At 36.0% G+C, this 27,067-nt stretch overlaps 1 protein-coding gene across 10 annotated transcripts in view; it reads left to right on the top strand.

Moving 5' to 3' along the window:
* Positions 1 to 27,067, top strand: part of Lsd-1 (lipid storage droplet-1) — a 109,123-nt gene that overhangs the window by 43,262 nt on the left and 38,794 nt on the right. For 6 of the 10 annotated variants that reach the window (XM_069824184.1, XM_069824176.1, XM_069824179.1 and 3 more), the window contains exons 2-3: positions 16,716 to 16,856; positions 23,081 to 23,266. In XM_069824184.1, coding sequence (XP_069680285.1) covers positions 16,716 to 16,856; positions 23,081 to 23,266 — 327 coding nt within the window. Of the gene's footprint in view, positions 1 to 11,672; positions 11,946 to 16,715; positions 16,857 to 23,080; positions 23,267 to 27,067 lie in introns of those variants that run through there. The other 4 variants (XM_069824185.1, XM_069824186.1, XM_069824182.1 and 1 more) reach the window with 4 other exon arrangements.

The raw sequence follows: 27,067 nt of genomic DNA, 5'->3' as shown, positions 1-27,067 counted from the left end.
CAAGCTTTTAAAAAATGAGCATTAAAATTAAAACTTACATTCTTATAATGCACTTATACTTATCAGACAAATCTAAAAATTAACATTGATATAGTTTTTAATAAGTGCTCTTCCCTTTATCCATGGAATCAGTGCTGGCCATCCCTGTATATAGCTCGATCAAACGGCATTTACTATCTCTTTCCTTTCCGCTGTAAAGCGCTCAGGCTCTCTTGAGCTATAAAGCGCGCGCTTGCGCCTATGGACAACAATTGACATGACTGGACTACAGGATCAAAAAATGTCCATACAACATAGGGTCAATACTTGTTAGTTTTCCCAGAAAAAATATTTCTTCTCTTATTTTATTCGCGTTATACTGCTTATGAGCTATTCCATCTCAAATCGACCGAAATATAGGGAAAATTGACCTTACAATTTCTAAATACAATGAAACTTTTTTGTACGTAGTGAACTGTGATACAGTGCTTTGTGCAAAGTTTGAGGCATCAGAACTTCATAGTGTTTAAATTACTTCTTAATATAACCTACCCAAATGTCAGCTTCAAAATGAGCTCCCGTTCAATGTTCTGCAGTAAATGGTTCCAGAGTTCTGAGCGCTGAAAAGGCTTGTTTTTTTATAAAATACCGGTACGCTAAATTTGTCGCGCAACAATACGAAAACCGCTTGACTTTCGATAGTATATTTTTGAAAATGCACTCTCCTCAGCACCTTGTATAAATGGGAAAAAATTAGAGTATAAAAAATACGAGGTTTTTTACTGATCGATTTCATATGGAATAGCCCGAGTATAGGATATAGGAATTTAACATTGATATATAAAATCGGTGCATAAAAGGTTGGCAATTCTCAAGAAAAGCTATTCTTTTTCTTCGTTGGATTCTGTAAGGGTAAAGGTTGGTAATACTGTGATACGAGTAATATTGTGTTCATTCTTTTTGAGAATGTATTACAATTTTACTGAGCGAGAGAAGGACCGGTTTTGTGCAGCAACTTGTCCACGATCATTCCCTTAATACGTTGACGCAAAAAACCGATCTTCTTCTCACTCAGTAAAATTGTAATAAATTCTCAGAAAGAACTATCACAATATTACCAACCTTTACCCTAAGTAGTGATAAACACGTGGTTTTAGTTTGCAGCTACAAATAACTTGCAACATGACAATCGCTTAGTAGTTACCCTTGTATTCTAATGCACTATTGTAGCCCCCACTTACTTATTACTAATTACCAACATACGAGAATTCCATGACGAATTGCTAGGAAAATGGTCCGTTTCTCTAGTAAAGAGTTCTGGACCTACCGATTGTTTTATTGGTAAGTTGGGGGGGGGGGGGCTACTGGGACATCATTTTATTTTTACTTCAATTTTTATTGTACCTGAGTTTTTGAATGTATTTCACTCCCACCCCCTCTACTAGTAAACTTCCAACCGTTCTCCAAACAGAACCAAGGCCGCGTATGCAGCACTGAGTTAGTGAGTATAGTACGTTCCAGAAATATGTTCGTGTTTTCCAGTGACGAAAGAGCTTTCAATAGTGAATCATATTTTCGCACAGGTACTGTCGTCCGTTTGCCTACAACAATCACCGCACTCACACACCTACTGGCACTTATGCCAGAAATAGTGTCATATACAGTATGTAAATATATATTTTTTATTATTATTTATGTAGAATGGCTGGAGAAGGCATCCTGCGCGTATAAGACCCTAAAACGGCCTCTGGCTCAGAGCCAGTAAAGTCAATAAACATCACATCTCACGTCGCATCCTGGTTTCCCCCACCTGCTTCTGTTCGCCCCTGTGTAAAGTCTAGTAGCAGGGCTATCTTAGCTCTTTTCTGAAAACATTAATTTCTATTAGGAATTGGACGTCTACGTAATATTATACAACTGTTTAAAATAACTTAAATGAAAGGGCCTCGTTATGTAATTAACTGTCACGTGATTTCCCCCGCCCCTTTCTACGACCCTGCGACAAAACTACTTGGACGGACAGTAGATAGCATTTCTGAGTAATTTTATCTTTTCGGATCGGGCAGAAGTGAAGATTAAATTTATAGTACGTAAGGTACTCTTTTATAGACTAGGTACAGAATTATTTCAATATGAGTTACTCGTACGAAGGACGAAACTGGTAATTGGAATTAGGTACAATAGTCTATAGTGCGATAATATGCACAAAAGAACAGAAGCCTATATCGAAATGATCGGCCACCATTTTCAAAAATGTTTAAATATCCATATTATGATTATTTTTCAATTTAACTTCATTCTCTATATTGTACGCTAATGTGCTGTAACAGTAAAATATACACTGCATAATTAATACGTCCGAATGTATAGCTCAATTCGTGTGTAAAAACACTAAGTATTAATACATTACTATGTTTTGATTAAACAAAAACCTGATGAAAATTATCAAACTCAAAATTGCGATATTTCCTAGTTTACATAAATGGATTAACTACTTTTCTTCCCTCCTATACCTAGTAAAGTGATTTGTATTTTATGCCAGTATCATCGAACTCCAGTCTTGAAAGGGGGAGCAAGCGGTGTTTCCGGTTCTAGACCTTTAATCCAAAGATATAGCCAGGTTGATATTAAAAATGTTAGTAAAAATAAAATGATGTCCCTGTACATAATCTACTGTGGGGAGCTTAAGAGAAAGTCTGCGAGGTGTATTTTATTTAGGTGCGGTGCGGGGATGTATTGAAGAATGGAGCACCGCTCTTCCTAGAACTGACCAGAGATAAGTTATGAGTTAGTCGTATGACACTAAACAAATGACATCTCGGTCACCACATGATGTTTAATTATATTGTGGCTGAAAATATCAGGTAGTTTGAGACTAGCTCTTTGTTGGTGTGTTGTATAAGTTGAAACTGTTGGGTTATATTTTAAAAGTTGATCGAATGGTTCACGTTGGTTAGTTACAGTAATTAGTAGCGTGTCATTATGTCGTTTTCTGCGAGCAAGAGTGGCGTTACGCTGTCTTTTGCCTGCGTGTAGGATTGACATTACTCCACATTCTACCAGGGCTCATCTCGTGAGCTCTCTACAAGTAACGGTATTGAACGATTTTAGCCCTCCCATGTCGATTTTCGATCGGCGCCGTACTAGGTGAAACCTGCCAGTGAAAAAAGAAGATAATTTCTATATCTCGTTGGTATTTTGTAGAGTAGATACATTAATTTGTACAGTATCAACTAATTAAAATGTGTTCCAGTCGCAGTAGTTAGAATTATTAAGATAATTAGAGTTTCCATGTATTTACAGAAATAATAAATTGCTATATTTTTAAAGTTGGAGCGCGACCTTTGCATGACATATGATGTAGATCAAAACACCCTGCATACGGAACAAAGTACTGTGTTACATTGTGTTCCTCGGATTGGAATGCTTTCCATCATAGAACGTTTCTGAACATGTGATTATGTGGTGTTTGAGCAAATCAGCTTCAGTCATTTGTCAGTTTCCTTGCTGTGTACGTCTGCGATGAAACCGATTATTTTCGGAATTGTTTCAAGGACGATATTTTATGCTGTTGAAGCCTCTGTAAGATCATAGATTACCGAATTTCGTAATAGAGAAGATTCTCAGACGTCAGGTTCTTTAGGCAGAAGATAATTTAAGAGTCCACTGCAAGAATGATGGATGTCATTTGGAATACATTTTGCAGGAGAAGCAATTGAAAGTTTGAAATGCTTGATTTTCCGATCATTACTGGACAATGACTATCGGTGTTAATGCCATATAACTCTCTAAGTACATTATATAATTATGTCTTAAGCTATGCATTGACAGTCTTGGTTCATTTTCGACAAGAAAGTGACATCCATCATTCTTGCAGTGGACTCTTCATTCTCAAATACCTTACAAGGAATATATCACAGCCATATTCAAACCACATAATAATTCAACCTACGCAGAACACATCACAAACTCCAACCATAATTACAGCAATATATACAACGACATGAAAATATTATTCATCCAGCCAAAAAACCAGAAACTTGACACTAGAACAAAATGAAATTTACAAACACACAATAATACACCCACAACACATCCTGAACACTCGATTGAATTTCAAAACACACACCCTTTTTGCCACAATCATGAGAACACCTCACCACAACAAGAAACCAGAAGATAGCTTTGAAGCTCAGTAGGATTCAAAGGATGACGCAAACCAAGTCGAAACTAGTCAATCGGGTAATTAACCACCAGAATTTATAGTTTTAACACAGTGAAGTAGTTATTACTTGTTCAATAACGTTCATCAGAGAGAAGAAAATAATTGGTTTGCCTTGTTTATCGCTTCTTTCATAAGTAAGAAGATTGTCCAACGGTGCCAGAGTATAGAAACAAAATGTTGAAGCTTTTAGAGCGACCCTATGTCTTTCTTTAACCTTTCTCTCGCTTTTGTTGCTCCATCTGTTATTTAACATAAGGAATATTACCACAGTCTACTATATACAGTCACGAAGCTTGAGTTTTGAGGGTGCTAGAAACAATAGACTATGACGGTTCTATTTTGCATTGGCTGTAATGAGGCGATATTAGCGATCCTAGCGGTGAGCAACTATCTAATGTTTGCATATTTATTACGTATTGAGCTTCGCGCCTGTATGTACTAGACTATGATATTACTAACTGCAGTTACAATGCTTACTTAGGTATTGGTATTTCACAAATTCTACAGAAAGGTTCTTGCTTTTGCAACCATTGCCGATTTATTGTAATAACCTCTCAGTTAGGCACATTTCTAACTCGTAGCAGAGAAAACAATACTGAGGGATATGCTATAGGAGCTAAATGACAGCTGTGAGCAGTATGAGATGAAGATAAATACAAACGAGACGAAGACCATGGTTATCGGAAGAAAAATAAAGGTTAACTTGCGAATTATAAATGAGGCAGTAGAGCAAGTGGACAGCTTCAAATACTATAAGCAGTAACATGAGCTGCTGCCAGCAAGTCGAAAGGAGGATAGCAATGACAAAGAAAGCTTTTAATAGAAAAAGGAGAATCATCTGCAGATCTTAAAAAAAACAAGGAAGAGACTAGTGAAGTATTTTGTATGGAATGTGGCATTGTATGGGGCAGAAACATCGACATTACGACGAAGTGAAGAGAAGCGACTGGAAGCATTTGAAATGCGAGTATGGAGAAGAATGGAGCATGTGAAATGGACAGACAGGATGAGAAGTGAAGCTGTGCTGGAAGGAGTGAAGAAAGAATGATGCTGAAACTGATCAAGAAGACAAAAGGAATTGATTGGGTCACTGAGAAGAAGCTGCCTACTGAAGGATGCACTGGAGCGAATGGTGAACGGGAAAGAAGTTCGGGGCAGAAGAAGATGTCGGATGATAGACAACATTAAGATACATGCATCAAATGCGAAGACTAAGAGAAAGGCAAAAATATGAAATATTGGAGAATTCTGGGTTTGTAGTGAAAGACCTGCCCTTGGGCAGAAATCTATGAATGAATGATCACCTGACTGCGCTAAGTTTCACAGAGTACCCAAGTGTTGAACCAGCAACTTTCTCGTCCCTCGACAAGCCTTTCCTTGCGTTGCCACCTGGTGATCGTTTAATTTAATCGTTTATTATATTATGATCGAAGAATGTTGTCCACACCTGTGGAGTAAGTCAGCGAGTCTGCCCGTGAAGCCAGGTGGGTCGGGTTCGGATCCCGATCGGGGCAAGTTACCTGGTTGAGGTTTTCTCCAGGGTTTTCCCTCAACCCAATACGAGCAAATGCTGGGTAACTTTCGGTGCTTGACCCCGGACTCATTTCACTGGCATTATCACATTCATTTCATTCAGACGCTAAATAACCCGAGATGTTGATACAGCGTCGTAAAATAACCCAATAAAATAAAAAAATGAAAATCGAAGTATGTTACGGAATTATAAATAAATGGGAATCGGACGGAATTGTGTTGATGCCTGAATTCCAGTTGGTTTCTTGTTGCAATTTTTTTTGGAAAGAGAAGGATATGCTCACCTTCTTAACTTCCACTCATTGTTCCCATAACTTCTCGTATGGAGCGTGGCATTGTGACTTTTCCTTGGGGAAACTTCTCCTATATTTAATTGGTTTATTTTACGAAGATTTACCAGCTGCAATGGTCATCTAACGTCAGTGTGAAATGAAGGTAATAATGCCAGAGAAATGAGTCCAGAGTCCAGCGTTCGAAGTTACCCAGCATTTGTTCTCAATGGGTTGAGGGAAAATTACAGAAAAACCTCAATCAGGTAACGCAACCCAACCAGGATTTGAACCCGGGCCCTCTTGTTTTACGGTTAGACATGCTAACCCTGGGCATAAGAGGGGAAGTGAAAGAGAGGCAGAAACCCCAGTCCATGTCCTTTACGCTCACACCGCCTTATAAACAGTAAGGTTCTGTGCATCGGTGATGGATTTTAGGTGACCAGCGAGAGCAGAAAATTCGTAAAAGCTTTAATGACCGCGTAATATAATCCGTCACTAACATTTCTGTCTGCTCGTACCGCACCAGAACATTACCATCTCAGCTGGAAAGGTGGTGTGGGAAATTAAGGAGTGGTCTGAAGCGACTCAATCGAGTTATTAGATCCAGGCCTGTGCTAACCGTTCCTCCACAGTGGTGGAACCCTCTAGTATGTGACCGCTGAAAGTAGCAGTGGCGGAGTCATCCCTAGCATCTGATTGTAAAGCTTTGCCTTTTTCTTTTCTTCCAATACTGGCTTGAAAAATGACAAACATAAGTGAAACGGCTGATATTAAATAAAAATGCGTGCCTTATATGCACTTCCCAATTAATCATACTTAGAATTTTTTTCACTTCGGAATATGTATGATAAGAACTTTCTTGTGTTAAATTTTAACGTACCTTGTTAACATGTTTCGACCTATTTTGGGTCATCTTCAGAACTGGTCGTTGTTCAAAGTTACCCAGCATTTGTTCTCAATGGGTCACAATGGCAACACAGACATGGAAATACTGCATATCCAACCAAAAAGCCAGAAACGCAACACACTAGAACAATATAAAATATACAGACACACGAAAACACACCCCAACGATATTCTCAACACACAACTCAGTTTCAAAACACATACACTCTTTGACTCTACATTACGAACGCACCCTCACAGGAAACAAGAGGCGCCAAGACCAACAACGACAGTTCTGAAGATGACCCAAAATAGGTCGAACCATGTTAACAAGGTACGTTAAAATTTAACACAAGAAAGTTCTTATCATACATATTCTGAAGTGATACAGTGTTAAAAGTTGTGTAATCAAGATGTATAATTTTTTTCAACTAAAAAACTAAAGCAACTCAGAGTGACCGGCATAGCTTAGGCGGTAGCGCGTTTTCTTGCTGATCCCGAGTTGTGCTGGGGCATGGGTTTGATTCCTCCTTGGGCTGATTAAATGTTTGGAATTTTTTCTAGGTTTTCGCCAACCGTAAGGAAAATGTCAGGTAATATATGGCGAATCTTCGGCCTCATCTAGCCAAATATTTTTTTCTCTATCACCAATTCTATCGACGCTAAATAAGAGTAGTTGATACAGCATCGTTAAATAGCCAAGTAAAAAAAAACTAATTATAACTCAATCTGAACACCACTAACTGATAGTCACAAACTAACTGAATAGACGAAGCCTTTAGGAAGAAATGACGTTCAGCTCGTCCAGAAAATCCTAAGCATTCGAGGATATTTTATTGTGCTTCAGTGGGGTAAAAGCAGGTCGTTTGTGAAACTAAGTTTGTAACTGCCTGTCGGAGTTGTGCAATTACGCGTAAATACATAGAAAACGTAAAGTATTTAAAAGGCAAGAAAAGTAACATTTAAAAAGTCTGCTTTTACTGTGGTAATTATGTATGTCAATAAACGAGATTTTTTAAAGAAAACTTTCCTTTCGGAATTTTCTTATGCTCTCAACCTTCATTAGAACATTACAAACTGCCACATCCACATCATAATTGAAGGATTTCAATCCAGACATGTATAATCCACATGAAATAGTTTCGGAGATACTCAAAGTTTAAGGTCAACTGCGAACGGTTAAATTTATATGCTGCCAAATTTAATTTCACAATTGCTGTCCTCGGCAGCTAAAGAACTGTTATTCATGCTTACCACAAGATAATGATAAGAAAATGTTTGTGAAGTGATAATAGTCACGTTTGACTTGAAATATATATTATGTAATTATCGTGATTCTTGTACGTGCGCGTCATTTTCTATATTTTAATCCTACCCGCCGAATTCACACAGGAAAAGCCCTTTCCTTTTGAAAATTAATGTGGTCGGCAAAGAAAGTCGGAACGGCGTTAACTTAGGTCGTCAGAAGTTGCCTATCATCCCAGAATTTTCAGCCCAACTTGACTTTTCTCTGCTTCCATTGTTTATCCATAATATGACAAGAAACTGCTCAGTTTCGAACATTCCAAGAAATGCTTCTAATATATTAAATAATTGTTACATGACCATATCAATGACGAATATTAGTGTGATAAGTAGGTCTATGTGCGAGAGGACTTATAATTAACATGTAAAATGCGTAACGATATGAGCCGTTCGGAGTAGAAATGGTGTAAGTCAAAAATGGGTAATGAGGCTTAAAGTAAACATTCTGTAAAATACAGCGCAAAGTATCAATTAATATTCAAATTATTTAAACTATTAGAAGTCGGTGGATAGCAAGAAGGACATATTAATTGCTACTTTGCGCTGTATTTTATAGAATTTTTACTTTAAACCTCATTACCCAATTTTGACTTGCACCACCTTTGCTCTGAACGGCTCATATATTACTACATTTATTAAAACATTTTCTAAATATGTGTAATGAATAAACGTATGAATTTGGTTACTATGTCACAGCTGGTTACCAGACAGTATTGATTTAATGCGGTGCGTCATTTCATTGACTAGTAAACCTAGATCATACATGTAACAGATACGTCGGTGTTATAGGCTTTGAGGTTAACAACTTTTGTCAGGTTTACTACGCTGTCATCTAGTTGTTACACAAGGAGCCACGTCATAATACCCATTTGAATTGCATTAGCGACTGTGCTGCCATCTCGTGTTCGTTTACGGCGGACGGGTGGCGATCCTGGCGGTTTTTCTCTTCAAAGTGCTGCCGATTTTAACGTAGCGAGGAGTTATCTGTTACATATATGATCTAGGCTGGTAAATATATTTTTTATCAGTATGTATCAGTGTGATCAACAAATGTTTAACACTTCATGACGAGCAATTGTGAAATAAATGTATATTAAATTGGCGTGTGTTTGAAGATTAGATAAAGTTCTATTCAATAAATTGTAACTTACCCAAATTACCTCTCTATATCCAAATTTCTCCGACCCACCCCATCCTAAAAAATCTGTTGATTTAACAGAACATTTGACTATTTATTTTAAAATTTAACTAATTTTACTTTCAAAACTGAAAGTATCACAGTTTAACACGTTTACAGTACGATTATTTAGTCCTGACAGTCGCCGGAGATGTGCGCGTGGGACAGGCGAGTCCGTTTAGTTACGCCAAGGGGTGTTTGGTTTATTCACTCGCTTGCCTTTACCGACTGCTCGCCCTTATCTCTACTCCGGAACTCTCCGCACTCTTCCGCGTCGCTGAGCTGTCAGGACTAAATAATCGGTCTGTAGTAATTATTTTAATGTTCACAGAAAAGCATTTTGTTTTCTGCCCCTGATTTTAATCGGAGATATTTTAAATCTAGAAAATAAACCTTGCCGGTAACTTAAGTATTAGCTGAATTTATTTTATCTTATTAGGTATAATTAAAATTCTTAAATGGCTACCTAGCCTCTACGTTCTGTTCTAGGACACTTACATTAACTTATAGTTGAGATAATTTGATTTTATAAAGACTTTAAAGAATGTTTTACTCCTTATATATTATTATAAGAAGAGGCTAACGTACTTGAAAATGCAATAGACTCATTTTAACATATAAAGTTACTAAGTGCTAACATATAAAAAAACTGACTGGAACATTTTATGATGGTAGCTGGCTATGGGTCTCTAAACTTGAAAAAGGCTGTTTTCATACTCAGTTTACCCCAACCCACCCTACAATAATCAAACTAGTTTCTTTTCTACATATTTACATACATATGAAAGTACACTCGAGGAATTCAAAGCCGTTTCTAAATTTATAAACTCAATATAGTCATTTATATAGGCTACATACTAGTGCAAGTAGTAGATATTATCACCAGTCTTCTTAAATTAAAAACCTGTACATTTACTTAGTATATTAATCCTTATTAGTAAATCCTGAAAAGACAAAGTATATGATTGTCTCGTGACGAGAATATTGTACGAAATGGAAATATAAAAATTGGAAATTTATCCTTTGAAGAGGTGGAAAAATTCAAATACCTGGGAGCAACAGTAACAAATAAATGATACTCGGGAGGAAATTAAACACAGAATAAATACGGGAAATGCCTATTATTATTCGGTTGAGAAGCTTTTATCGTCCTGGCTGATGTCAAAAAATCTTAAAGAATTTATAAAGCAGTTATATTACCGGTTGTTCTTTATGGTTGTGAAACTTGGACTCTCACTTTGAGAGAGGAACATAGGTTAAGGGTGTTTAAGAATAAGGTGCTTAGGAAAATATTTGGGGCTAAGAGGGTTGAAGTTACAGGAGAATGGAGAAAGTTACATAACACAGAACTGCACGCACTGTATTCTTCACCTGACATAATTAGGAACATTAAATCCAGACGTTTAAGATGGGCAGGACATGTAGCACGTATGGGCGAATCCACAAATGCATATAGATTGTTAGTTGGGAGGCCTAAGGGGGAAAAAGACCTTTGGGGAGGCCGAGACATAGGTAGGAAGATAATATTAAAATGGATTTGAGGGAGGTGGGATATAATGATAGAGACTGGATTAATTTTGCTCAGGATAGGGACCAATGGCGGACTTATGTGAGGGCGGCAATGAACCTCCGGGTTCCTTAAGAGCCAGTAAGTAAGTATAAGATGGCTTTATATAAAAAAACCTTCAAAACATGATTTCGTGCTGAAATACACGAGACAATTATTAAAGTTTAAAATGTAATATAATTAAAATTTTAAATTATTAATACATTAAGGAAACTGATTTTCTACGCAAAGTGTAAATTCTACGTAAAGTGTAAATTATCTTGCCAAACCTACTGTCTGTGCCAACATAAACCAGAAGTATAACGTGGGGAAACAGGAGATCCTTGAGAACATTGTGCACAGAAGTCTCTATAGAAGTTTTGATGGAAAAATCCTATCGCTGACTGGGACTCGAACCTCTACCGCTTACCGCCACTGAGCCACTGCAGGAACTAGATTAACTTACATTCGTAGTTTCTAAAAATATTCTCGCTTGCTGTTGTAAAATTGAGTTGTAGAACAACGAAATGCTGACTAGCGCTTCTATGAAAAACCGAATCAGACATCAGTCTGTAATTTTTTTGTACTTTCTACCATGTCTAGGAAGAATTTTCTCATAAATTAACCGCAGTTTGTTTCCGATTGATAAGCAAGCAGGGTCGGAATTTGACCTGCGGTGGAAAAAAAAGGGGAGACATTCCTCATCATGTGACCTTCCCATTGAATCACTGCATGTTATAAGCTGTCACGTTTATAAATAAGTAACTCTTGTATGACATAGACTCCACATTAATAGAAAACCGTCCAGAGAACGATAACTAAACAGAAGGCATTGTACAGTGGTTAGCGTACTTGCTGATTATTTAAAGTGTACGTGCTGTAGAAAATCAAAAAACGTTCGTTGTTTGGTCAACAGTGAAAAAGCAAGTTTCCAGTGTGGTGCTATATGTGAATACTTGCATTTCGACCTAAACTTCAGGGACTGTTGTAGTTACTTCGGTTTAAATGTGAGATGAAGCAATGGTGATTTATTCAAAAGTGTTTTCAAATTAGTTTTTTTCATTATTTGTGAAATAATGAGTGCTCTATTTCTAGGAGGTTAAACTTGTCAATTCCTTCGGGTGAAAACGGGAGGGAGACTATTTATTATCTTTGAACCGTTATAAATAGCTAAATCCATTAGAGAGACCAATGACTAATAACATGAGGCTAGAAAGTATAGACAGAGAATGGTAAAGGATTTTTTAAGTATAACTTTGTGCAAGAACAAAGGCATTGCATTTTGCGAATTCGCATTCTATTTCTGGTGTTGAAGTGATACTTGGTGTGAACAAGATCGGTGTTTCCGGGGTTTTACAGTTTTCCTCAAATTTAAGAATAAAATTCCGTCAACACAATATTTCACTTACAATTTATTTCACTTTATATAGTTTAATTTAAAAAAAAAACATGATGGTTCGAATAGCATAAGTGCTTTGGTGGGATCAGATGTATTTGTATATAGAGCTCTTTTCAAAACTCACTGCTATGAGCCGGTTCCGGCAACACAGGAAAAATGGTTTCGCAGGACCCATTGGGGAAGCTAGTTTGAGAGACGGGGATAGACTATAAAATCTAAGGAGTGTCTGTGGCATGTTCAAAGCTGAAAATCATTCTTAGGGATTTCACTAATCTCTTTCTTCCTGCTTGGGATTTAATGGATACACTGTAGTTTTGAAGCAGGATTTCTTCCGTTCTATCGTGCAAACATGCGTAAAGAAAAATACAATTGATTAGATATATTGTCTTAAGTTTTTATAGAGTGCATTTGACTAAGAAAATGAAGTAGTGAGTACTCAGTATTAGATGCAGAATTATAATACTGGTTCTTGGAAATACTTGATACTAGTGGACACAGAGAGATGATCTTGTCGAGGTTTTCCTATTTCTCTGAACTTCAAAAATTTCGCCCACTCTCCATTTCATCTCACTTTTCACCTCATTTCACATAATTCACTCGTGCATATACCCAGTGAGCCAGAAAAACGGCACAAAATTAGAAATACTCTATTTTCGAAAATACATAACATTAATTTATAATGAATAAGAGTAGACTTTAAAGATGAGCAGGCCTTTTTATTAGGATTATGTTTTTTGAGACTCTATTAAAATCGTATGGAGGTCAATACAATGATGCGAAGAATGTGGTTTTTGAAGACAATTTATTAGGCCTACTTCAAAATGCAGAAACTGAATGTTGGTAAAATTAATAATAATTAATGATCTTTCAAATAATCAAAATTAAAAATGATGCATTTGCCCGCACAACCATTTGTAGGCACCTTCTCCATTGTCCAATAGCACTGGATATCGATCTTAAATCAAGCCGGTCCCAACATTCAAGGCGGCGTTGTCTTAAATGTTCAATATTACGAATTCTTGTTTTGTAGTAAACTGCTTTTTGTCGTTGACTCCATACAAAATAGTCCATAGGATTAAGATCTCGTTTGAAACTCCAGCGAAACCATCAAAGAATCTGAGAAATGCGATCTTTCACGCAATAATCTCTCATGAGGGATATCATATCCGTATCTTGCTAATCAATTGTTGTACACTTGAAACAGACCATTCTCGCTGAGATAGTTCCTTACAATTTGATGGGCAGATTAATTATCATATTGGTGCAAATGTTTAATGAAAATCTTGTCTTCGTTTGTTAAGCTACCAATTATTCACAAAATGGAGAACTCAAAACTGAAGAAAGCAAATGATGATAGCACAACAAACGGCTTGGCCTGCTGAACTCGTAAGACCATAATGCTTAGTTCGGCAAAAACGACCGATTTTGCACTGCCTTACAAAAAATAAAATTTAATGTTTAATAAATAGAGTGCTATTCATAGACATTTCGCAATACGCGCTACGAGCGTACTAAAGTAGCCCCTTCTATCCACTGGTTACTAGTACAGAATTCAAATCATATCCTATCGCTAATGCTGGTTTATGAATACGAAAAACGCTGATCATCCACCGGAAGCCCGCGCTAAAAATGTCTATGAATACGGCCCTAAAAAATTAAATATTGCAGTACTTTCCCCGTCTATAAGGGCTGTGGAATTTGCCTGTGGAATAAACTTTCAAGTGAAATCATTAGTTACTGAAACATAACCATTTAAATTTTGTGCCTTTTTTGGCCCACTTTGTGTGTGTGTATGTATGTATGTATGTATGTATGTATGTATGTATGTGTGTGTATATATATATGTATATATATATATATATATATATCACAGTCAATGGCAATAAAAGAAGGTGAAAATAGGAGAAGTAACAAGTAATTGAAAAATACAAAATTTCGGGTACTTGCAAGATAATTTGGGCCTATGAGGAAATATGCATGTCAACTCCAAACCCCTTGATCACTTCTCACTCCGCTTTCCACAATTCTGTTGATCGAACCTAAGACAAATTGAAGGTGAAAAGCCTAAAACGGACGTAACCCAATAGCTAACAGTATGGCATAGGATGCTGCACTGGGCTCACGATAATTCTTGGGACCGGGGTTGAGGGATCGCGGTGAGGGCTACGTTGGATGGTAAAGGGATCATGTAGGCTGTAGAGGAATTCGGTGGCGGTGCGCAGTGGAATTTGTAGTTCGGGGAGCTCTAGGGCATGCACACCATTCCATCCCGTATAGTACAACGAGCCCATCCGAGCGACCTGCATGAGAGGAGAGTCCCAATCCATTCCCTCCCCTGAACAGGGGAATAATGGGTAATAGAATGGCACTGGATAACGTAGAGGCGTAGTTTTTTCTAGACGGACCCAAGCCGTGACACGTATATTCCTGAAGAAGACAGTGAATATACAGAGGGATTCACGAGGATTTACCGTCACTTACGGAACTTATTTCCGAAGACATTCTGAGCAAAAAATATTTGTTCTAACCGCAATATTTTCAAAGTTACATTAATTTGAAGTTGTTAGTAAAATACCGTCATTTCCCACAACTATGGTCCTGGAACACAACTATGGTCCTGGAACACAACTATGGTCCTGGAACACAACTATGGTCCTGGAACACAACTATGGTCCTGGAACACAACTATGGTCCTGGAACACAACTATGGTCCTGGAACACAACTATGGTCCTGGAACACAACTATGGTCCTGGAACACAACTATGGTCCTGGAACACAACTATAGTCCACGATACAACCATTCAAAGATCATTGTAGAAGTAACATAGACCGTTCGTAGATAGCTGCAGCGACTTGAGTTCAAACTACATACAGCAAACCTACAGATCGAGGTACAACATTATGGAGACAAAATTTGAATGGTTGCATCGTGGACCATAGTTGTGGGAAATGACGGTACCTTTTTTCTTTAGCTTTACGGGTAAAAAAAAAATATTACAAATAAAGAATAAACTATTCAGAAGTGTCATTTGAGCCGTTCAGAGCAAAAGTGGTGTAAGTCAAAATTGGGTGATGAGGTTTAAAGTAAAAATTCTGCAAAATACAGCGCAAAGTAGCAATTAATATGTCCTTCGTGCTATCCACTGACTACTAATAGTTTAAATAATATTAATTGTTACTTTGCGCTGTATTTTTACAGAATGTTTACTTTAACTCTCATTACCCATTTTTGAATTAAAACACTTCTGCTCTCAACGACTCATTTCTTTAATTGACTAGTGTTTTGAAGATAAAAACGTGTTATTAATTGCTTTTTGCAGATTTTATTTTTCAATCTTTAACTAAAAAGACGTCATTTTTACGCACTTTTCGCAAAAATTGTTACAAACCATACGAGAAACTTGATTCTTTACAGTTTAATTATGCATCGTAATGTACTGTACAGTCTTAAAGAATTTACAAGAGTGACGCGATTTGTAACAATTGTTGTGATAAATGCGTAAGAAAATGTAATTTCGTTGTTAAAAATAGAAAAATAAATTCTGTTCGAAGCAGCTATGGAATTGAGAACACATTTTAGCTCCAGATTACTAGCTAATTAAAGAAATGATACTCCTGACTAGTTTATTCTTTATCTGTAATATTCTTTTACCCTTAAAACTAAAGAATAATGGTATTTTACAAACAATTTCAAATTATTCTAATTCTGAAAATATTGAGATTAGGACAAATGTTTGACATTTTTTTGCTCCGAAATAAACTTCGTAAGGGACGGTAAATCCTCGTGAATCACCCTGTATAGTTTGGCGCTCTTGTTTTGTATCTGTTTCAAAATCACAAGGTTTTCCTGCAAAAACATCTTTAGATAACTGTTGGTCACGTACACCGCATATTCAGCTGTGCGGCTTCCGTGGTGATATGTGATGTTGAAGTAACACTGGAAATATTGAACAAATATTTAAACATATTCGAGGAAATTAGCCCTGATTATTTCTTGGTAATTGACATAGAATAGTCCGATATACAATCAATTATAATTTTCTTTCCGTTGAAAGAAATTACTCATATTGCTGAGAGAAAAATATTTATCGCTATTAAAACCCTTAATCATTGAGGTATTGATTGTCAGTAAAACACATTTTGCAAAGATGATGTTGTGAACATCTACGAAGAATGCCAAAAGCAATGGGAAAACAGACTGAAATGGGCGTTGGAATACGTGCAACGTGAACATAATCTTTGAAGTGAAGAAAAAGATAGTAACTAAAATATTGTTGGAGGGGGATGAATTACTTAACAGATGACCATTGTTGAAACTTGATTATAAGACACATTTTGCAAGTTTATTAAATTTTATAATTTGTATTAAACTTTCTTTTTCTGTTTTTTGCAGATGCTTCGAAATTCTCAGGCGACGAATAAGATGTCGGAGCGCCATCAATTCCCACAGCTCGTGTCTGTGACCAGAATCTCCAAACTACCAATCGTGGAGACCAGCTGGCACATCGCTAACGACATCTACTCCAGAATCAAGGTATTAATATTCAGATATGAATAATTAAGGGATAGGCTTGTAAGGGAATAAAGTAAACTTGAGCACTTCAGCTCCAATGAAAATATTGTGTAGACTCTATACTGGCACCAGCGTATAGATAAAATTATACAGCATGGACACTTCGCGTCGATACCTTTGATTTAGCAGGACTGATTTCAATGACCTTCAAACCAATTTGAGCGTGAGATTCTGCTTTCTCCCAGGAGTTGGCACTGACATCACACCAGCTAGAGTCGAGACAGCGGAAATATAACACATAAATTAATACATCTAGGTACATTATGCACTGAAATAAAATAAATTGGACCGATGAAATAAAAAATTCATTATTAGCAGTAATGTCTAGACTCTAGAGTTCCTTTATAATGAGAGTTGAGACGTTGACCCTAACAACAATTAAAATATGTAATGATTGATAGCGCTGAAAATGGAAAAACAAAATTCCTATGAGAAGTAAAACCATATATCTATATTATATTGTATAGAAATATTAAACGAATTTGATACATAATTTTATAATGTATTATATTATTTTATAATATAATTTATTGTATATAAAACATAAAAAAATATTATTACAACTAGTTTGTCACTGAGAAATAAGGAAAAGCTGTTAACTTGGATCATGCAATAAGGTAGGCGCTGTTTGGATCCTGTGTCTCAACTCTCATAAGTTATTCAATTATTATCTTAGCGTGTACTCGATTACACTAACCTCTAGCGCCTGAAAGTGGAACTAAACGCCGGCGCACAGAGTAATAAAACAGGAAAATTCGCTCAGTGTCCATTCTATGTAATCTCTATTCACTGCTGGCACCAAAAAGTATTGACACGCTCAGTGTTTTCCCTATAAGATCTGTATAAATGGCAAGATTGACAAAATAAAATTGTTATTCTTTAATATAATGTAAAACTAAAAGTCTTTCACAGAGATCACAACAACAATAACACAAAATAATTATTTACAAAAGAAAATATCTATTTTCCGATTTCAAAAAAAAGTAGTGGCACATTATACTAATGCATATAATAGGTCCCTGTAATGTATTTTCAGTATCCTGTATCCAAAACATTAGCACGGATGACAGCTTTCAGACGTCTCGGCATTGAATGAACCAAATTTCTCGTTGTTTCAGGAGAAATTTCAGAACACATCCAAGAACCCTCTTAAACTCTTCCTTATTATATGTACGGCGCTTAGCCCTTTCACTTCCAAGACATTTCCACAAATACTCAATAAAATTCAATAAACTCATCTACTGTAAGATCTATAATACATAAACTCAGGGAAAAATGATCCACACGAAACAAGCAAAGATCTAGTCGCCCATGAACACTCGCATATCGAGAGAAAAAAGAGCCATCATACGTTTAGTCCAAAAGAAACCTACAAAAAGTGCTGCCTCTATAGCTGCTGACATCGCAACAACATGTAACAAGACGTTAAGTGTTCCGACAGTACGGTATATCTTGAACAGTGCTGATATTCATGACAGGTCTTCCAGAAAAATAAAAACATATATTTCCGAGGTAAACGGGAAGAAACGCCTTGAATTTGCTAAGGAATATTGTGGAAAGCCATTGGAATTCTGGGACACTGTCATTCACAGACGAGTCGAAGTTCAACTTGTTCGGTTCTGAAGGACAGAAGAAAGTGTGACGAAAACCTAACACAGAATTGCAGCAACAACACATACAGGGACATCATTATATTTTTACTTCAATTTTTATTGTACCAGAGTTTTTTTAATGTACTTCACTCCCACCCCTTCTACTAACGAAGTTCCAACTGTCCACACAGAACCAAGGCCGCATATACAAGTAAGCAGTACTGAGTTAGTGAGTAGGCCTATAGTACGTTTCAGAAATATGTTCGCGTTTTCCAGTGACGAAAACTTCCAATATTGAATCATATTTTCGCACAGGTACTGTCATCAGTTTGTCTACGTCGCATCTCGATTTTCCCCACCTGCTTCTGCTCGCTCCAATGTAAAGACTAGTGGCTGGGTTTTCTTAGCTCTTTTCTGAAAACATTAATTTCTGTTAGGAGTTAATTGGACGTCTACGTAATATTATGCAACTGTTTAAAGTAACTTAAATAAAAGGACCTCGTTAAGTAATTAACTATCACGTGATTTCCCCCCTTTCTACGATCCTGCGACATAACCACTTGGGCGGACAGTAGATAGCATGTCTGAGTAATTTTATCTGTGCGGATCGGGCAGAATTTACAGTACGTAAGGTACTCTTTTATAGAGTAGGTACAGAATTATTTCAACATGAGTTACTAAGTATGAAGGACGAAACTAGTAACTGCAATTAGATGCAATAGTCTATAGTGCAATAATATGCACAAAAGAACTGAAGCCTGTATCGAAATGAACGGCCACCATTTTCAAAAATGTGTTTAAATATCCATACAACGATTATTTTTCATTTTAACTTCATTCTCTATATTGTACGCTAATGTGCTGTAGACAGTATAATATACACTGCATAATGAATACGTTCGCATGAATAACTCAGTTCTTGAGTAAAAACACTTATTGTTAACATTGTACTATAACTATTTTGATTAAACAAAACCTAATGGAAATTATCAAACTCAAAATCGCGATATTTCCTGGTTTACGTAAATGGATGAACTACTTTTCTTCCTCTCTTACACCTAATAAAGTGATTTGTTTGTATTTTACGCCAGTATCACCGAACTCCAGTCGTGGAAGGGGGTAGCAAACGGTGTTTCCGCGTCTCAACCTTAAACCAAAAGTATAGCCAGGTTAATATAAAAAATGTTAGTAAAAATAAAATGATGTCCCTGTAGTTCTGATAGTAAAACATGGAGGTGGACATGTTATGGTTTGGAGGTGCATCGCATACTCTGGAGTTAGAAATCTTGCCTTAATTGATGGAGAAATGGATCAGTACAAATTCATTGGTGTGTTCAGAGATATTTTACCCAACAGTGTGCACAAGCTCGTTCTGGAAGGTGTTTTCCGTTTCTAACAAGATAACGACCCCAAACACACAGCTATAGAAACAAGAGGAGTGACTACTATATAATGCCTCTAGAAGACTTTTTCCTCCACCACAGAGCCCAGATTTGAATTCTATTGAGTATTTGTGGCATTATCTTGGAAGGGAAAGGGCCAAACACGCCGCTCATATACTGTAATAAGGAAGAGTTGAAGAGGGTTCTTGGATGTGTGATCTGAAATTTCCCCTGAAGTAGTTTAATATAGGCCTAGGTCTAGTTTAAAAATCCCCTTCTCTTCAATTCATTGCGACTTCCTCATATTGTGATGATTTCAGAAATATCTTTAAGATTGATTGATTGATTTATTGATTTATTGATTTATTGATTGATTTATTGATTGATTGATTTGTTTATTTATTTATTTACTTATTTTATTTATTCTGGTGTAGTTAAGGCCATGAGGCCTTCTCTTCCACAACACCAGGAATACAAATACAATAATAGAAATAAACAGAAAAAATACACTATATACAAAATAAAGCTACACAAAAAATTGAGAGAGAGAGAGAGAGGAAAAAAACACTATAAACAAAGTAAATCCACACAAAAATATACACAGGTTGCAGTCACACAAACTTTAAATGAGTGATTAAGTATCATAATTAATTGTATCCTAATTAACTAACATAAACAAGAAACTTGCAATTTTAATCTAGATTAAAAAAAGAAAAAAAAACACAAATCAATACTTCTAGCAATACCTAAAAACATTAACAAAGACAGAATTTTCCAATTTAATTTTGAATTGTGATAAAGTCCGGCAGTCCCTGACGTCATTAGGTAACGAATTCCAGAGGCGAGGTATTTCTACAGTATAGGAAGGTGAGTATATGATGAGGGATAGAAAGAAGTGCTTGATGTTGGTTTCGAAGAGCTGTAAGAAATTGAAAGCGCAATAACAGATAATTCGAAGTAGAAGTATGCATGATTCTAAACAGAAGAGACTGTGAATGTATTGTTCATCGTTCCTTCAGACGCACCCATGAAATTGTCAGACATTAAGTGAATGCCTGCTATTCAGGTAGAAAAATTTATCTTCCTTATCGATGTACAAGAAGTGATGCCTCATATCTGTAAATTTTCAAGTGAATAAAAGAACTGTTTTAAAAATTAATTTTTCTAAAAATAAACCAACTTTTTTTATATTTTTCTGCTTTTCAAGAATTTCTACAGGAGGAAAAATGAAGGGTTCAGGGCCATAGTGGGCCAAGCGCCATATATTAAAAACGGAGAAAGCGAGGGTTAAAATTAAGTGAATATCATAATTCAATGAAACATATAGCAAGTAATATAAAGTATGCACATTAAAAGTAAATGATATGTCAATCTTCATTAAATTATGGCATTCACTTAACTTTAACCCTTGCTTTCTCCGTTTTTAATAAATGGCGCTTGGCCCACTATTGCTTTGAACCCTTCAAATTATTAGTGATCTGTCCAATCTTGTGAACATAATAATAATAATAATGTAGTTAATATAAATAATAGTGTAGTTAAATTAAATTACCATTTTTGCAGATATAAGGAATCACTTCTTTGCAAACGATATATCATACTTTGCATATTTCCACTCGGTAATGAGTTTTGGAATAATATTCTGGGAAAATTCTACAGATAGTAACAGTATACTCCTACTACAAAAAAGAGTAATTATAATAATAGTAGGTGCCAAATCTAGAGAATCGTGCAGGACTATTTTCAAAAAACTACAATAATGCCCATGGATTGTCAGTATATCTTTTTAATTAATAATCTTCCTCGTGTAATCGTGAAAACTTTGTAACTAATTCAACAGTTCATAGCATAAATACATGTCAAAAATGACTTTCATACTCCATCGGCAAGTCTATCATGTTATAAAAAGAAATACGTTATATGGCAGCAAACATTTTTATAGCCTCTCTATAGAGATAAAAAAATCAAACTGAAAACATAAGACTATTTAGGGACAAATTAAAGGAGTACCTAATTTCTCACGCCTTCTATTCTGTAGGTGAATTCATGACATTCAACAACACTGCATGAAATTGATACTAAAACTTTGTGTTGTACTAGTAGACTATATTGTAAACCTCTTCTGTATATATTTCAACTAGACTGCGACTATAAAGTAAGACTTTATAGTTATTCTGTACAGTGAATTCACTCCCTCTAACAAATGGATAACTAAGCCCGATGGAATGACTAACGGTGAATGGAAGGAGGCTATCAAGATGATTGCCAACGTTAGTGCTGTAAGAACCATACCTGGTAGATCTCAGGACAACCACTGCAGGCGATGCCTCGGTGAGATAGAAACCCTTGGACACGTCCTGGGAGCCTGCCCTTATGGCGAAACATGCCGTATACATAGGCACCATGCAATTAGAACTAAACTGGCCGATGCCCTTAGAAAACTAAAATACGCCGTCTATGAAAAAGTCCACGGAACTGCCGACAATGGCAGTAACAGACGAATTGACATAATCGCCATTAGCGAATCCCTGTCTCAGGGTATGATAATCGACCCCACCGTCAGGTTTGAAACTTATAAAGGACAGCCTGAAGACGTACATGAGGAGAAACGAGCAATCTACGTTCCAACCATCCCGTATTATAAAGATAAATACAAATTTCACGATATCAGTGTTACGGGATTGATGTTTGGAGCAAGAGGAACGATACTTAACTTCTCTTCTCAATTCTGTAAGACCCTAGGACTGCACAAATCTTTTCTGAATGAACTGGCCCTCCTCATAATTAGAGAGTCAGTCAAACTTTTACGGAACCACCATATGGACTCTAATTCAGTGTACTGAAAAAAAAATTGACGCACCATTATCATTTTTCTTCCTCTTATTAGCTTTCATTGCTTCTTTACTTGTAACTTTTTTTATTCTGTAAACTTCCATTGTTTGTTTATTTGTGTACTTGTTTACTTTTTTCCTTACTCTGTTATCTTTCATCATCTATTTGTTCTTGTATTGTTTTGTATGCTTTGTCTAATGGCAGCCTCTAATTTGAGGAAGCTCAATAAAATAAAAGTAAGTTTGACTTTTTCCATATTCTAGCTGTGAAGCAATGTACGTATATCATGGAATGTTAATAAATACAATACAATACAATACAATAAATCATTACATAACCTAAATACTTGGAACTTAATTATCAATTTAATTGGTTGCAGAAATCCAACTCTCTGGTTGGCTGGGGGCTCGACACAGCGGAGTCCTCAGTTCAAGCAGCCCTGGAACACACGCTGCCTGCAGTGGTCGTACTAGAGAAACCCATCGCCCTCATTGATTCGCTGCTGTGCAAAAGCCTCGATCTTGTAGAAGAACGCGTTCCAGTAGTTACTCTGCCTCCAGAACTGGTGAGTAGCTGCAAGTGGAAGTGACTCGATTCATGAATGTTCTTTACAGCAAAATAAAATGTTTTCAAGCACTTAAGCCAATTGACGGTTGATAGTGAAACAAGATAGCCTATCAAGACAATGCCTCCGCCATTCTGCTGGCACTCTCTTTTTCGACAGAATTTTCAATGACTTTCCCACACAGGTTGCTCATTTTCGCCAATGACACGATGGATCTCCCCCTTGAGTCCAGATTTTGTTCGTAGATTGTTGACATAAGCGCGAGATTTTACAATCTCCAATCACAAGACCTCCCTGGCAGATTCTGATCGCCATTACTTAAGGTGAGACAGGCAGGACATTATTTCACAACAAATTAGGGGAGAGTTGGGTTGTATCGGACATCGGGTAATATCGGACAGTGAGTTTCTTTCATCTACCATCAGATAATAGTACCGGAATGACATGGTTACGTTTCTGTGATGTCGCATACAGAAACGTAACCATGTTATACTGGTACTACCATCTGGAGTTAGATGAAAGAAAGGCACAGTCCGATATTACCCGATGTCCGATGCTACCCAACTCTCCCCTAGTTATTTCGCGCACAGTGAGACTGGTTGCGTCATCCTGCTGAAACCACATGACTTCCAGATCTATACCGTGAAATTTGTGCTGCTTGGACCTTTTTCGAAGATGAGGCCGAAAATGCAGTGGGTAGCGAACATACATTTCATTTCAAAACTTTCCAGTCTAAATAACTAATTATTTAAATAGAATTTAATTTAAACAAAACACATCTCAATTTAGATATTGAGGGGGAAGTCTGAAACCGGGCTTAATTGCATTTAAGATTTTACCCCCCACTCCCCGTCACCCCCACTTTGAAATTTCGAATGGCAGCCCTATATTTTTATACTTAAATATGAAAGAGTATTCAATTGTTTATACACCTTATTCATTTGTTTTCTGTCGTCGCCTGGCAACCTACATTTCTGTTATTGTTGATTAGAGCCGAAAAGAATAAAGCTACAAAAACTTATTGAGCATTTCTTGCAATAGTTGTGTTTGTGTATATTAAATTATTTTAAAACTAGCTGTACCCGTGCGCTCCGCTGCACTTATTAGAAATAAATATAAAGTAATTACATAATTAAAATAGAACATTGGGTCCAGGGAGTATTCGTGTTTGATAGAAGAATAAATAGTTTAATATGCTACTTAATTTAAATTGTATTTAAATAATTAAAATGCTATCATTTTGGTCCAGAGACCACTCATTTGGTGCAAATATAATTCGTTTAACATTTTTCTAAATTAGTCTTGAATGCATCCTTTAATAAATCACTCCAAATTAAGAGAGTTGATTGTGTAAAAATGTAAGAATTCACGATCTCCTATGCACTACTGCCATAGAATGAATAAATTTGTTTTTCTCCCTACTAAAAAATTTAATATTTTGCACATAGCAGTTACGGAACAACGACACTATAATCTGAGGCGGCGGTGGAAATGTATTGCATTGTTATTTTAAAACTCTTGTATATCCTTAAAGATCAGTCCTATCAAAATTTTGCCTGGAATAAAACTTATCGAAAATCATTTTTAAAGAAACTTTTATGTAACATTTTTCACAAAAATTAATAATAAGAGAGATATTTCGGTTTATTTAATTCAGGCCCTCTTATAACCCCCCGTTTAAATAAAGTATTTTGAATGCTATATAGCCTAAAATCTAAGTTACAACAAACTTAATTTATATTCCAATTTTCATCGAAATCCGTTCAGCCATTATCGCGTGAAAAGGTAACAAACATCCAGACAGACAGACAGACAGACAGACTGACTTAAATATCAGTCCTATCAAAATTTTGCTTGGAATAAAACTTATCGAAAATCATTTTTAAAAAAAACTTTTGTTATGTAACATTTTTCACAGAAATCAATAATAAGCGAGATATTTCGGTTTATTTAATTCAGGCCCCCTTATAACCCCCCCTTTAAATGAAGTATTTTGAATGCCATGTAGCCTAAAATCTAAGTTACAACGAACGTAATTTATGTCCCAATTTTCATCGAAATCCGTTCAACCATTATCGCGTGAAAAGGTAACAGACAGACAGACATTTCAAAAAAGCTATTTTCGGTTTCAGGATGATTAATTACACATGTTAACACCAATTATTTTTGGAAAAGCGAAAATTACCAGAAAAATTTCGCTTACAGATTTATTATTAGTATAGATGGTGTGTACTCTTCAAGAGAGGACATGAATCATCCATATTGATTAAACTTAGGAAATTACCCAAAATAAGCTGTATTTTCATCCTACAATCAACTGATAACAAAATATAGGTTGCCAGGGGACGATAGGAAACAAAAGATGCGAAAACAAATTAATCAGATGCATAAACAATTGAATGCTCTTTCATATTTAAGTATAAAAATATAGGGGTGCCATTTTAAATTTCAAAGTTGGGGCGGTTGGGGGGTGAGAGTGAAATCTAAAATGCAATTAAACCTCGTTTCAGACTTCTCCATCAATATCTAAATTGACATGTTTTTTATTTAAATTGAATTGAATTTAAATAATTAGGCCTAGTTATTTAGACTGGGAAGTTTTGAAATGAAACCCGTGTATAATGGAGTGCTTGCGACCTCAATTTCGACGGTATAAATCTGGAAGATATGTGGTCCCCTGTAGTTCATACTGAGCGAGAAGAAATTAATTTGTGAGAAAAATTTTGCTGGCAGTTTCATTTCACGTAACGACGACCAGAATTGGCCGCCGAGGTCTTGTGATTAGTGTGTTCGTGAATTCTCTTTTTTGTTAGCAATCCACGGACAATAATGGACTTAAAGAGGGACTGAACTGAAAAATAGATTTTTACATTAAAAAATTCTAAATATTGTTGTGAATCACTTCACAAAGTTTCATTTGCATATTCCTCTTCCAACAGGTGTTTCTACCGCCATTTTTAAAGTCGTGCGCTACCTATTTAAATGCCACGATAAGTCACGCCTATTCCCTCTGCAAGGTTTCTCCTGTTTATTTCAAAATTGCTGTGGTTTTCTTCAATTTTCTAAGTGATTGTTTGCACATTGAGAGAGAGTCCGTTTCAGATAGTACATATTATGTGGCCAACTGATAAGAGTCGCAGGATTATGTAGAATGTATTTAAACTTTGTCTATTTTCTCGGTTTAAATGTTGTCTACACATTCACTTCTTCAAAATCTATCTATTCCCACATTTATTGACATATTGTTCTCAATTGTTTTTGATGTTTCAGTGTATTCCAATTTTCGATAATTGGCATTGTGTAGTGTGAAGTATGATTGGATAAACAAATTTTAATTCACTAATATACCTGATTTTTTTTTTAATTTTGAAACAATTGAATTCAATAAATTTTAATTCAGAACATAATTAGAGCTGAGCAAGTTAAATGCCAATTATGTTTTGCCATGCCATAAGTTACATTGATAAAAAATATTAAACAATTTGTGAAATTGTAGTACAAGGCAGAATTTTATAGATACCACATATTAACATAAAATTAATAAGAATAATTAATAATGTTGATATTATTCACACTAAAGCTTTGAAAACGATATCATTAAAAATTTTGTCGAAAGAAAGAATGTGTACCAGTAGACGGTGAAGGACATATATCTGATGTAGTGTTCCACTATTAATAGCAGTAAATGCACTTTGTACTAAAATAAAAGTATAATTTTGCAATAATTGTTTTTATTGCGAAATTGACTTTTTGTTCTTTTTGGGACTCGCTATACATCTACGGTCTTACTAATAAAAACTC

The sequence above is a fragment of the Periplaneta americana genome, chromosome 4 (genome assembly GCF_040183065.1).
Source record: "Periplaneta americana isolate PAMFEO1 chromosome 4, P.americana_PAMFEO1_priV1, whole genome shotgun sequence".
NCBI lineage: Eukaryota > Metazoa > Arthropoda > Insecta > Blattodea > Blattidae > Periplaneta > Periplaneta americana.
This window is presented reverse-complemented; position numbering and strand designations above follow the sequence as displayed.